Source organism: Macrobrachium rosenbergii, chromosome 47 (genome assembly GCF_040412425.1).
Source record: "Macrobrachium rosenbergii isolate ZJJX-2024 chromosome 47, ASM4041242v1, whole genome shotgun sequence".
Classification (NCBI taxonomy): domain Eukaryota; kingdom Metazoa; phylum Arthropoda; class Malacostraca; order Decapoda; family Palaemonidae; genus Macrobrachium; species Macrobrachium rosenbergii.
The window spans coordinates 32863644-32879609 of NC_089787.1; the positions used below are offsets into that span (position 1 = coordinate 32863644).

The following is a 15966-nucleotide window of genomic DNA, read 5'->3' on the forward strand; positions in this document are numbered from 1 at the left end:
TACTATATATATATATATATATATATATATATATATATATATATATATATATATATATATATATATATATATATATATATATATATATATACATATTCAACTGAAGAGTATCACGAAGGAAAATATCTAAATTCCTTCTCCTTGACATATAAATGAGGAACCAAATAAATCAAATTAAGGGATTGCAACACCTTCCTTAGAACTTTAATATAATAATGCGCATCTTAAAGGGACATAAAAGATACTAAACCATTAAGGATGTAGGGTTGTATATATATATATATATATATATATATATATATATATATATATATATATATATATATATATATACATATATATATATATATATATATATATATATATATATATATATATATATATATATATATATATAGTATATATATATGTACATATATATACATATAAATTTATATATACATATACATATATATATATGTTATATATATATATATATATATATATATATATATATATATATATATATATATATATATATATGTTATATATATATAACTGTACAGGTTAAATGCACGGTGATATAATGTGGGAATGAAGGAGAAATACATCGAACAAATTCCCATTCCAACGCTATTCATTTTTGTCGAAAATTTACACTGCCGTCAATAACAAATCAAAAAGATATCCATCCCCATTTTTGCCCCCCCAAAAAAAAAAAAAATCCATATCGCGGAAAAAAGCTAAGCAAAACGGGAATGCAATATGAAAACAATAAAAGGCAAAGATTCCCAAGAGAAGTGGAATTTGATACCCAGTTGTTTTCATTTCCAAAGTTCTCAGGCAGAGATTGGAATCGTATATTCTTGAGCGCGTGACATTTCGATAATCAAATGCATTACTTCTTGAAAGGGCAAAAATATTCCCTTGTTTTGCGAAAAAAACTAGGTTCGATAAGCGAAAAACAGGAGTAAGCAAAAGAGGGTTATAAAACCCGGTCAGTAATAACAGTCGTGATAAAAACACCCCCACAACAACGAACTATAAAAATGGAGAAATAAAAAACGCATTTTTCTTTTTTGTATTCCTGCTGATAAGCTCACCAATAGGCATTCCTAGCTATTACCGGGTTGTAGTAAATGCCTTCAGTATAACTATGAACTCTAATCAGGGCAATTATGAACCATTAAAAAATGAGGCCATACGGGAAACTAGATAAAAATGGTCTGTAAGATTAAAATAGCAATAGTAGGAACGAAGAATTGCAGCTATTCATTAGGAGGTTCAAATAAGAAAATCAACAGGAAAGAGTGAGAGAGAAAATACCAAGAGATGAAATGTTGAACTGTAATGTGAGATGGAAATTTATGGAGAAATAAAAACCCCTTTGGAAAGAAGCGAATGCGGGCAAAAAATCCTAATGAGCCAATAGACCCTCAAATGGGAGGTGGAAATTGAGATCTGTAGGACGAGAATGCAATTGTTTTAAAAGACAACTGAATGTACAGGATAAAACCAGAGGAGAGGCTGAATAATGAGCGAGAAAGGGATAATGTGAATCAAGAGAGCGTTTGCGAACGTGACTGCAGAATACACAACGAGGGCAATTAAGAAACTGCTGGAAAAGAATGGTGCCAGAAGTTGAGTCCAGCGAGTGATTCACTGGGATGTGGAAGATATAATCGGAATGGGGAAGGTTCAGAAGGAGACAAGAATGGAAAAGCCGTCCGATTAACGTATACAAGAAAAGGTGATGAAGGAGACACTTGGGGGAAAGACAGTACGGAATACAAGACAATATGAGACAAAGCATAAAAAACTTATGATAAAAGCTGGTAAAAAAGTGGGTTAAATTACACGGCATAACAAGTAGAAATTTCGCCGAAGTTTCTTCGGTGCAATCGAGTTTTCTGTACAGCCGCTACGGCGTATAACCAAGGCCACCGAAAATAGATCTATCTTTCGGTGGTATCGGTATAATGCTGTATGAGCCGCGGCCCATGAAACTTTAACCACGGCCTTGTGGTGGCCTATTCTATGTTTCCAGAAGCACGATTATGGCTAACTGTAACCTTAAATTAAATAAAAAATACAGAGGCTAGATGGCTGCAATTTGGTATGCTTGATGACTGGAGGGTGGTTGATCAATATACAAATTTGCAGCCCCCTAGCCTCAGCAGTTTTTAAGATCTGAGGGCGAACAGGACAAGTGTGGACAGAATAAAGTGCGGACGGACAAACGAAGCCGGCACAATAGTTTTCTTTTCCAGAAAACTAAAAACGACACAAAACCTGGCGACAGTAACTATGTTCGGTGTCAAGGCGATGGTAATGATTATAATTTGAAAATAACACAGAATCTGAATCCGGCCAGAAAAAAAATTGTGATTTATCCATTTTCAATCTATCTAAAAAATTCAATTAAGGAAAATCATATCTAGTTAAGACACACCCAGTACTTATAAACGAGATTTGATCTACAAAGTAATGCATTTGTCGATATCACATCGGGAGCGATAAAAGTACTGATTTTCAAGTATCTTATGCTGAGGATAGTGGAACAAATACTATAAACACGTGCCATGAAATTAATGCAGCCAACATACATTTTTGTATAAATTCAGCTACAATAAGATTTGATGTTCTGTGAAAGAATTTTTAATACTAAAAATATGCCTTTGTAAGGTCATATTGATGCAAAACATCCCATAAATGTCAACAAGGTTGAGAAACTGCGTGAAATCTTGATTTCATGAACGATTTATTTTCGTCGCACTGTTTTCTGAAACCAAGAAATTTTTAATGAATTCTATCTGATTACCTCAAACATAGTGTTTCACAGTTCTAACAAAATAGCATATATCTATGCAAATTTTAAAACAATATTTACCATGGAAAAATAATTATAAAGAACGAAGCAGAAATGTCATTCTACTTAAAATGACCTTATATTGACACATTAACCATAACATGGATAACAAGAACTTTCAGAAAATCAACTCAGCTGTAGTCAGATATTAAACAAATATGAGAAAGCATACTGCTGACGTCATCATGTCGAGCTAAAGTGAAATTATCATGCCGTTCACGTGATCATGACGCATGGGTTAAAGGATTCATCTGTAATGCAAGGAAAAACACTTTGCGCATGCTTTCTTCCAGACTACAAGTCAGTAGAAATGAAAATGAAAAGGACAAACACTATGTTGTTATATTTCAAAAAATATAATCCTGCTGCCAATGGCAATAATGATTACAATAATATATTACAACATTTATGTCACCCTTATCGATGATATCACCAGAATGAATCGATAGCGTTAACACTGCTGTTTAACTGCTTAGTCACTGATATGAGCCATAATTCTGATCGTATTAATGACTGATAAAGCTGATAGCCCAGAGGACGTCAGTGAAAGTAGTGATGTCCTGATTACACTTCTCGATACTATCAGTATATTATTAAAAATCAATGAAGGAAATGGCGTGAAAGTCATAAAATACTCGACGCTGCAGATAAGGTCTCTGAAACATGATTGGATCTTCTGAGAGTCGTGGCTTAACGCAAAACATATAAATATCAAAATCCTCAAATACAGCTTTAATCACAATCATGTATACCACTGATTTCAGCGTGAATGATACTACTGCTGCTCGATCCAGAGAAACGGAAACATGCAATTTCACAACCAAGCCGAATTTCAGCCTCCAGTAATAAAACCCGCTTACAATGCCACTTTACTTGATGGTGAGTATTCTGTAAGCACCCTTCCAAATTCAGTAAAAGAAATATCCACATGACAATCTGGAAATCACCGACCAAGCACATACTCAGAATTGAGATTTAAATTTGATTAAAAGAATTCTATCATTTGCAATCATACACAAAAAAAGACGTAAGTATAAAACTGATAACGAAACAGGAAAACTGATAAGAGAACCGTTAATGACAATGTCAGACATTTCTTTGGAAGATGAGTAAAGATGCTGTTATTACAAACAGAAATTTTTCATTATTGTCAAATCATGGAAGAACCCACCTTGTATATAAATACAAGGACTCACATTCAATGCACCCGCACACACACACATATATATATATAGATAGATAGATAGATAGATAGATAGATAGCTACATATAAAGCCGTTTTCCCTACAAAGTGTAGCTCCAAAGAAAGGAAAGGGCAAAGGTCACTGTCACATAAGCCCTTCAAGTTCTGAGTCATGGATGAATACCCGGTGCATGAAACTTCCACAGCACTAGCTGCTTCGTGCACCTATACAGAAGACTCACCTGCAGCGTGTAGGACCCTCCTACAGATTCTGCGCCAAATATCATGCAGGCACTCTATCCTTGCTTGGATGTTGAGGTCCCACCTTTCTGATAACTCTTTCTGGGTCTTCCTCTGCACTTTCTTCTCAGTCTCTCCTAACCTTATACTCTTAAACAACCTTTTATCAGCCATTCTTCTCACGTTACCAAACCATCTTAAAAAAAATTTTGATCAATCCTTTCACCTATGCTAACCCTTTAACCATTCCCTCTACATATCTCCATACTTCTCACCACTTCAATTCCTCTTATACCACAAGCACTACACAAACAATTAATTTCATCTTTTCACCTTCTTTCTTTTATCCACATTTAAAATTCAAACTTCGCTGCTATCAGGAGAACTGGTTCAAAATAGCACTTATACATCTCAACCTTAACTTGCTACACTTCCAGTAACTTCCCAATCTTTCACATCCGTCCTGTTGCTTTTCTCGATTCACCTGCTGTGTAACTCATCTCTTCTCTCATCCCACCATCATTCGAAATATTAATTTCCAAACAAATAGTTATGAGAATCTATTGTTTCCATTTGCTTACCGGCCATGACATGACATATATACTGTATATATATAGTGTATGTATATATATATATATATATATATGTATATATATATATATATATATATATATATATATATATATATATATATATATATATATATATATATATATATATAACTTATAATAATGTCTGTGTCTGTACAAAAACGATAAACCTTCAAACCACCACACTCTTCCAGGATTAGGAAAAACATATTCTGCATTTCTGTACAATCTTATCCTTGCTTTTACTGTATCTAAGTGATTGTAAGAGGACTTGATATGATATAACACAATACTATAGGCTACGTAATTAAGAGGTATAAATGTTTAACAGAGAAATAATTACCATCACAACAGACACTGAAGTTTTACTCTTTATCTCCTTCTCTACGAAACAAGTGACTAAAATTGACAAAAAGGGGATGTGCAGAGTTTAGCTGAAAAGAACCGATAACGCCATGCCTTCTCAAAAGAAATAACTCATCACAAATTAAGTTAATATCAGCATAAGAATATTATCAATGGAAGATGAGTACACGCATAAGTGCCCAACTGCATTTTAACTCTGACGCTTGTTATCGTCAAAACAAAAGTTTTTTGGATTCTACTGGTCCAGAAGCAATAATGCCTAGAACATCATTATCATCATCATCATCATCACTCCAACACGGTGGAAACGAAACTGCCTGTGGGAAACTCAACTTTTCATGCCTTTCCTGCGCTGTCACTTCCACAATGCTCTATTTATCTCCAGCCACCCGTCTCGTAGTTCCCATCCAAGTCGTTCTACTATTCTGGACCACTGAGCCCCAAAACAGGAGGACAATAACAACAATAACAATAATGACAAGACAGCAATTTTACTTACACGTATTCCCTGTACGATATACTTGTTTTCCCATCGGGCCACAGCAAGAAGCACCCTCTGCGGATCTCATTGTTCTTATACCTGCAAAAAAATAAAAGGGAAAAGAGGTAATGCCAAAGCATGGATGGAAATTGGACGCCCAGGAAGCAAAGCACGACAGATCGATGAACCGCGGAAATGAACACATAACAGAGAAGCATCAAAGCGTTGTGAGTTCAAGAGAGAAGTTTAAAGCAAAAACAGGCGTCCGGGAAGCATGATAGATCAGCCAATTATCGATCTCATCTCGGGAGAAGCGAATCCGCGTAACTGTGAAAAATTATTAATACCGAGAGACCGAACACCTGAAGGAACCGAGGATGAACGGAGATAAAGTGGTTGAAACTGAATTAAAGTGCAATTAAGAGCAGTGCATGAAAACGTTAAGATCTATGTGTCAAGTGGACTGCGAAATAGCAAAGTAGTTTAGGGACTGAGAAAGGGTGTTTCTGAATTATATATAAAATATTCAAGCGACAAAGACAATATATATAATAAAAATATGTGCGCGTCTATGTGCGTGAGTGTGTGTGTGTGAGTGAGAGAGAGAGAGAGAGAGAGAGAGAGAGAGAGAGAGAGAGAGAGAGAGAGAGAGAATGGGGGAAGGGCTTTGAATTACTACGAAAGAGCATTTACCAGAAGCAAGTGCAACGGAATATACTGACATAAAATAAGAAATATGAACATAGAGAGAATTATATCTGTGTGGACAATGAAAAAAATTGTGCTTCGTGTGAAATCACTAATTTGAAACAGATAACATCAATTTCCGAAAAACAGTCCTTCTGCTTAATGAATTCTAGTAAAATGAATGAGATGCACCTCTCTACCAAGCAAATAAGAAAACTGGATAAAGGGTTACCATGAGAGAGAGAGAGAGAGAGAGAGAGAGAGAGAGAGAGAGAGAGAGAGAGAGAGAGAGAGAGAGAGAGAGGGGGGGGAATTTACTCGCTCCTCAATTGACAATTTCCTTGCAAATGAACATTTGACTTCATCGTGAAGTCATTTGGCATGACCAACATTTTTTCCAGATTATTTTTCTGGGCAGCTCTCATCTACTTCAAAGCAATCAGTCTGCAAGAAAACAATAACCAAATTACTGCAACTGAGATTGCAATAATACCACAGTATTTTTATGCACTTTAATGACAGTTAATACTCAATACCTATTTTACAGCAACTCCCAATTATCATATCACTTGACCTATATATATATATATATATATATATATATATATATATATATATATATATATATATATATATATATATATATATATATATATATATATATATATATATATATATATATATATATATGTGTGTGTGTGTGTGTGTGTGTGTGTCTGTATAAATATATATAATCTTTTGTAAGACTAATCAACTTAAATAGAAAACGTATAAAGCGATTATATAAATAAGGCAAAAGCATCCTAAGAAATAGTTGGGGTTCATGTTCTCCCAATTTATAAGAACTGACAAAATGAAACATGATATCTCATTAAGAACACTTAAATATGCATTCAAATATCATTTAGTGGAATTCTTAACACTTAATACAAAATAACTAATACGTTGCATCTTGATAAACTATACACAAGTACTCGGTAAGCTAGTAAAAATGGTATGTTAAGTTTTATATTGTTCAAATTTCACTATATTCTAAGTTTGGGTAACCGAAAGTGTCAGTCCATTACCATATTGAGTTGGGTCAAGAAGTGTTGGTGACGTCAAAGTCTAATTTTGTAAAACTTTTTTTTTTTCGTATCTAAAAAATTCGTATTCCTCAAAATTCTTCAAGTTCTGTTTTTTTTTTTAGTGAAATATAATAAGAATTCCGTAACTTTTCTGAGTCAAATCGTGCATCACTTTATTCAACAAAATTAGGGATTTTTTTTATATTTCACTAATAAACAAAAATCTAGTAGGATTTCGAGTCATACGAATTTTTCAAACAAATAAATTTTATACGAAATTAGATTTTCATGTCATTAACACTCCATTAATAAGTATGTTATTTATATAACTAAGCTCTTGAAAGGTTTTCCCAAAAACATTTTTGTGCGATTGCTGTGAGCCAGCATAAAAAAATTTATTATTTGTTGAAACTAAAAGGGTTCTGAACACGATATCCATTAAGTAAAATGGACGGCGTTCGAAAGTAATTAATGCCTAATGGAAGAGAGCTTGGAAACTTCAAAAACCATCGTGAAATGCTTTTGAAGTCAGTCGCAAGCAAGCAAAATCAAGGAAATGTTACTTGCAAGCAAAGGAGGCCGAAAATAAAACGGGCAAAAGTAAATAAATACTTGATGAATGAAAATGAAAATACAGGAAAAGAGGTCGAGAGTAAATCTTTCAAAGGGGCCTGAGTTGGAGGGGTGGGGTGGAGGGGAGGGAGGGGGGAGGGAGGGGGGGAGGGGAGATGATGCTAGAATGAATGTGACAGAATTAAGACTGGGGAGTCCTCGGGGTTGGCGAGAGAGCGAAGTCATATGTTCGTGAATACTGGCAGAGGCTTTAAAGGTAAGTGCAGTGCACTGAACCTAAGGTTCTTTGCTTTTTTGAGAATTTTTTACCTCTAGAAGTATCTGTTTATCATCTAAATATTATCTGCGTTCTTGTCGCTTTCTAATAAAACTCATACTAGCGCTACATGTCAATAAAACGTCACAATGGCTCAAAATAAATTATTAAAGAAAATCAGTATCCCTTCACCCAAGGTTCTAAAAAGAGAAAAATCAAATAAAGGAATCAAGGTTTTTACCAACATGATGCGAATTCATGTGATATGTTGGAAGAGTCTGAACCTACTGTGACAGAAATGGTTAGGCAGATTCCAGACGGGAGGTCGTCAGCCTTGGCGAAAATCCACATTTCTAAGAAAGGCCTCAGACGATTTGAGAGTCTTCTTGAGATAACTATGCCATCTTCTTTTATGCTTTATAAAGTGAGATTTTCTTGAATAACATTTCATATATCCCGTAGGAATGTAAGGATTCCCAACTCATATACCTGACTGTAAACCGTACCATTCAATCCCATTCTAACTAGGATATCTCTATTGAATCTATATGGAAGTTTCCGCTTGCCATTCAAGGAAACTGAACTACGTGGATTTCTTCCTTGTATTCAAAAGCCTTATACAATACTCTTATTTTCTATTTCCAGGCATTTTCCGGGAGAAACCTCTATAGGAAACGTTCTCCTAACATTTTATTATTCAGACTACAACGGAATCAAAGAACGGGGTATATATAAACAATGACGCATGTGAAATGAAATCACACAAAATGACATCGACTCATTAATTACTGCATTTATATTTTGTTCGCTTCTTATCTTTTCATAATATATGTGTGTGTGTGAGAGAGAGAGAGAGAGAGAGAGAGAGAGAGACACGTGCCTGATAGCAAAAACCATGTAGGCTGCACACACACCCACATATATATATATATATATATATATATATATATATATATATATATATATATATATATATATATATATATATATATATATATATATATATATATATATATATATATTAATACATACATACATGTATATATATATATTTTTAAATATATACATCTATATATAATAAATATGTATATATTTAAATATACATATGTAAACAATTATTATATATATATATATATATATATATATATATATATATATATATATATATATATATATATATATATATATATATATATATATATATATATATATATATATATATATATATATACATACATACATAATGTATATATGCGTGCGCATGTAGAGTATTTCACGTAGTTACTCCAAAGTAGGCAGTTAAAAATCTGAATAATAGTACCATCCTTCTGGCAATTTTCTTCAGGAAATGTTATCCTTCATTTCGAACACTGACGGCCTTCACATGATTCAAGGACAACTTATACTCGTGAAATAAAAAACTGACTTTAAAACGTTTGGTTTTTACCTCATGTTATTCTTTTGCTGTACCGTTTCTTTACATTTACTTAACTATTTATGCATTTGGGAGATAGTAGGTCGTAAGCAGGTTATAAACCGCCCAAGCCGGAGAGACGAACGTAATTATGTGTCGACTTATTTTTCCTTATGAGAATCATAAGACTAAAGGGGCACAAAAGAACGTCGGCCATTTCCGACAAAGGAGGAAAAAATGAGAATAGCCACACAATAATCTGTGGTAGCGTGAAGCCTTGCACTAGTCTTAAGACAGCTGGCGTGGTGGAGCACGATCTAGGAGTTCTTTCAGGTGATTTCGCTCTTAGAAATTGTTGTAAACATGGAGAAAGTAGTAGTAGCCTTTCGGTATGATTGTTAACTATCTATCTATACACGCACACATTATACACACACACACACATAACACACACACACACACACATATATATATACACATATATATATATATATATATATATATATATATATATACATATATACATATATAAGTATACATACATATGACAGTGTAAGGGTTCCAAAACTTCCAGATCTGTTACTATAAGACTGATATTAAACTATTCTGAGTCTTTACGGGTCTATAACTTACTTTGCTCTCGTGTTGTACCAGATTTACCACCATTCTGAATTTTGAAATAATTAATTATTTGTATTTATATTCATGGTCTAATTGCCGTCGATTTATGATTCATTCACCTAGATTTAAAAGCACCGCTTACTTCCAAGAATATTTCTGTTCCGTAACGACAATAACTCTTGCAAAGTTGATCGCTGAAAATCCCTTTAATTTTCTCATTCATCAGCCTCATATCACCTTCGGTGCAGCAGACGACATCTGATATAAACTTCTGGGATCCCCCGTCGTAAACTTGGACTGCTGTCATTTGGGTTACAAATGTTAGGGGCGTATTCCCTTAGCTCTTCCACTCTGCCTCCCTATATTGGAGGATTTCCGCGCTTATTGCTTCACCGTGCGATTTCACTGAACCAAAATATCATTTACATGAGCATGCAACACTGCAAGGAAGTTCATTATTCTGAAAGTTCGCTTAAGTGGAATATGCGATTTATTCACAAGAAAGGGAACCGTTAGACGTCTAATCATGTTTACTTGTTTCTCGAACGAATTACCCAGAGGATTTTATTACTGTCATCCTTAATTTCGAAATTTCATTTAGAAAAGCTATATCAAGGCTTCGCCAGAGAAGACCACCGGTGAAAGATAGAAGTATTTTAAACAGCAATGATTTGTTAAGATAATGCTATTGCTATAGCACAAAGTTCATATCTTAAGGACTTAAAAGACAGCAGTCAGAAATATTTTCGTACGTGGAATGATTAAAACCTGCGCACACTTGCACAACTGTCGCAATCCATTAATGTTTAACATTACCTTTAACATTATGTATTCATGTAACACTAATGTAACATCGAGAAGAAAATGATACACAAAATCTTGGAATCCACGAACCTGTCTTTTCAGCAGTCGGCCGAGCGGTTGGTAAAGTGTTCATCTGGGAGTCATTTAAATCTCATTAAATTTGCTGACTTGCTGTCGGGAGCGATTTCTGTCTCGGAGTATGAGATCATAATTCTTTTCTCCAGAGCATTACTTGTCGCATTTACTTCAAGGATGGTGGTTATTGAAACTGCTCTGAGAATGTTTCCGGGGTTTTCACTTTTCAGTGATATATCTTCATACTGAACATCTAAACCGACATTATGATGGGTAAATTAATGCGTGCGTCTAGCCCAGGATTGAATAGACAAAAAGAGTGGGGTCTTACTCCTTTTACAGCAAAGGTCCGTCATTCAGAACAACAGAATAACATTCGAGGAGAAGAGCTCAAAACACGTCTATTTACATAAAAAATTTCATCCAATTATTCTATGCATTCTTATTTTTTTTAAATATTGTCCCGGTATGTTATTTTTCTAGGTAGCCTTCAAAAACTTCGCCATACACCCCATCGCCTTATAAACTTCAAGAATTCATGTTTCCAATAAAGGGCAAATCCTATCTGCTCTTATATCTGGCGTCAATATCTTTTTTCTTTTTTTCAGGAGCGTCTCAAGGTCTTTCTTGGAAGAGGTCCTTATCACTCCTATGGCGGAAGGCCAACCCCGCCCCCCCAACCTCCCCAAACCACCACCACCCACACATACGAGCGTGAGTGTACGCACACACACATTTCTTCTCTCTCCTCGTTCCCGTCTCTCTCTCTCTCTGTCTCTCTCTCTCTCTCTCTCTCTCTGTCTCTCTCTCTCTCTCTCTCTCTCTCTCAAGCTGATCTGTTTATAGCTAAAATTCCTAAGGTCGCATGCTCTACCCATATAAATGATTCAACCACTAAGAGAATTCATGGGGGCTATATCTGCCATTGTTTAGAAACATTCAGACCTTCAGTGTCTGAAATGGGTCAGAAACAAAGGTTCGGTACTGAAGCTTTGCCACACACACACATTTATATATCTATATGTCAGTATATATGTCTCTACATAATGACATATATAGATGTTTATATATATACATATACATATATATGTATACACAGTATATGTGTGTGTATGTGGCAAAGCTTCAGTACAGAAACTATTTCTAATCCATTTCAGACACTGAAGGTCTGAATGTTTCTAAACAATGGCAGACATAGCCCCCATGAGTTTTCTCAGTGGTTGAATCATTTATATGGATAGAGCATGCGACCTTAGGAGGCTTAGCTATAGACAGATCAGCTTGGCGAGAGAGAGAGAGAGAGAGAGAGAGAGAGAGAGAGAGAGAGAGAGAGAGAGAGAGAGAAGATATGTTCGTGGGTGTGTGTGCGTGCGCTTGCGCACTTATATGTGTGAATGGTCTTAGTTTGGAGGTGGGGGTGGGGGTGGCGGTTGGTCTTCCGCCATAGGAGTAATAAGAAATTCCCTTTCCAAGAAAGATCTTGTGAGAAGCTTCCGAAAAAGAAAAAAAGAGCAGACAGGATTTGCCCTCTACTGGAAACGTGAATTCTGAAAGTTTATAACGCGATGGGGTGTTTGGCGAAGTTTTTGAAGCCTACCTAGAAAAATAACATACCGGGACAATATTTCAAATAATTTAGAATGCATAGAATAATCGGGTGAAATTTTTTACATATATGGACATGTTTTGAGCTCTTCTCCTCGGCTGTTGTTCTACTGTTCTGAATGACGGGCCTTTGCTGTAAATGGGGTATGACCCCACTCTTTTTGTCCATTTATTCAAACCTAGGCTAGATACGCGCATTAATTTCCACATTTCCTTGACACATTTGTGTTGTAATTACCACCTCAGTAGGGTTTCAAAGGGAATCTCTTCTGTCAAACAACTGGCTTTGGTAATAACTGCTTGCAACTAGGAAAACATCTGTAGGTAAGACTTACAGAAGTTTTCATAAAAAATGTTCTGTTAAATATTTCTTTCCTGCAGGGTACTTTATATTCATCCAGATGGGGAACTGTTGTTGCCCTGCCCTGCTGCAGTTCCTTTGTCTGACCTGTCACCATAAGTGATCACTATTTAAAATTACAAAAAAAAAAAAAAAAAAAAACTACACGGATGATATCTCGACTCCTCTACGAGGCCAAGCGTGGCTCAGAGTAAAAAAAGTAATCATAATAGTAATTACAATAACATACCCTATTCTATGTTGCAAGACATATATAAATGCAATATGAAAATATAATGCTAAACATTTTACATCTGACAATTCTTGAGATCGTTTCTGTTCTGTTTAATCAGTTTTTAATTCCTGCAATATGACTTATAAGATCTCAGATCCTAAATAGCAAGACTAATCAAGCGAACGGAATGATGAGCTAAAGTCTACTCTTATCAATCACATAAAGCAAACAAACGCCAGTCACAAAACCTTTCTAAAAGTGTCAATTCGGGGTTCTAAAATTTAATTTTCCTCTCTTGAAAGACAGACACTTTATCATCGACTCAAATATCAGCTTCCAATTGTCGAGGAACACTTCGTCTCATGTGTCATTGAGCTTTGCACCTAGATATCGAATCCTGTCTTTAAATAAATTCTGCGTCTCCATTACCAGAGGGTTTAAGTGACTACACGTAAAAGCTACTGCTCTTCCAGATTTTTGCAGGCCAATTATAGTCAGCTAATGACATTAACCCATGTAGTGTAAATTACTTTAGCTCCATAACGCTCACTCTGAAAGTATTTTTGCAGACATGTCATTCTAAACGTTTTAAGGAAGGAGTTGCAACAGAGATATCTAAAGTTTTGTGGATCATTTCATTTTCTTAATAAACTAATAATGTACAGTATATTTCTTTATAACATTTCCTGCTTTATAGAGACTGCTAGCTTTGCTGTTTTAACTATATTGCTGAATTTATCTTTACAGACACACGAATGAGACAAAACTGTGTTCACGGTTGACAGAATCAAATACATAACCTAACAATATCATTGTACCAGAGTTATACTCGTTCAGCAAATGCACGCTGAAATGGCATTCACTGCATTACATATAAATATAGTTTTCTATAAATATGAGCCGCCAAATGACTCATGCACCTAAAACAAATACTAACAAATATTACTAATATTCGCTTATCCTTCCATTTTGTACTAGTATCTTATGCTTGTCATTATCTGAGGATCTATACAAATGAGCATTAGTCACTATGAAACAAATGTTTCTAATGATATGAATGGTAATTTCTCTCTCCCTACCTTTTTTTTTTTTGACAATTACTTTCACTACATAAAAACACGTAATGATAAAAACTGCTGAAAACGACACCAAACAATACCCGTTCCCTCTCTCAAAATAACCAAACAAATGGAATGCTGAATTCTATTTTGTATTGCCCGTAAAACGGAGTACTGCAAAGCGCCTGATGATAAAAAAACATGCAAATGTGGCAAGTTCGGCGATGAAATTTATTTAATAGTTGCAGCACAAACAGAAAAATAAACTATTTATGTGGCTTGTATTGCGAATGATCAATGTTGTTGAATACGTCTAATATATCCTGGAGTAATTACTTTCATTACATAATAATACCCTAGATTTTGATCACGTACTGTGTATTCATCCTTTTGATGTTATGTTTTTTATCAATAACAAACCTGCTGCATTAAAAATGTTAAACTTTTTACGTTCTTATTAAATTTATTTTTATTTTAAGGGATTCAATGATTTCATCACCCTCAACGCCATGAGATGTAAAGGGCCTCTGAAAAATTCTGATACTCATATCTTTCCCAGGTTTTTATTTCCAGCCTCCGTCCATAATTCTCATCCAAGTAGGCTCAGGATGAAGAGAGATGGAGCCCAGCTGACGCTATCACGTTACTATCCTCACCAGGATGCTGCGAAAGACATGTCCAAGCCATCTCCAACTCTTCTTCGTGCAATTTGTCGATGGTAATTTGCGTCCGAAATACAGCTTTTGAATTTGAATTTTTTGAATTACCTCATCTACTTTTGGAACTCCCATCTCCGTTATAGTATCACTGACTCCAGAGACTATTCTTGAAATTTTATTCTGTCAACACAGTCAATTCACAGTTTCATCGTCATACAATGATTCCTGTCAATATAGCAATACAGATCGTTCTAGGCAACTCTATTCTTATTTTCGTATGAAATTTCAGTCTCTCTGATTTCTAAATAATTTTTCACCCTCCTCAATGTTTGATTTTATTTTTAGACTTAATAAATTCGAACTCGAAAGAACCTGGATGGAATGTAATTGCTACTAAATATCTGAAGACTCCACTTCATTAATCATATTTCCATCCAATGTTATTTCATCCCTTTGAGTTTACTCTGATCTCATCTTTTTCTTTGATTTCTCTCAAGACCCACGTCTCTGGATATTGAATATAGAGTTTAGGCCAAAGGCCAAGCGCTAGGACCTATAAGGTCATTCAGAGCTGAAAGGAAAATAAAGAGTAAAAGGTTTGAAAGGTGTAACAGGAGGAAAACCTCGCAGTTGCACTATGAAATAATCGTTAGGAGAGGATGGACAGCAAGATGGAAGAAAGATAATATGAACTGAGGAACAGTAAGAGGAATGAAAGGGGTTGCAGCTAGGGGACGAAGGGACGCTGCAAAGAACCTTTAGTAATGCCTACAGTGCACCCCGTGAGGTGCACTGACGGCACTAACCCCCTACGGGGTCTCTGGATATGATACATCCCACTTGACAAGTTTTGCTAATCTTGTG

General features: G+C 35.0%; 1 protein-coding gene across 1 annotated transcript in view; it reads right to left on the reverse strand.

Moving 5' to 3' along the window:
* The window catches only part of LOC136830967 (tachykinin-like peptides receptor 99D), a 247267-nt gene that overhangs the window by 38082 nt on the left and 193219 nt on the right, over positions 1 to 15966 (reverse strand). The window contains exon 5 of the mRNA XM_067090924.1: positions 5727 to 5807. Coding sequence (XP_066947025.1) covers positions 5727 to 5807 — 81 coding nt within the window. The remainder of the gene's footprint in view (positions 1 to 5726; positions 5808 to 15966) is intronic.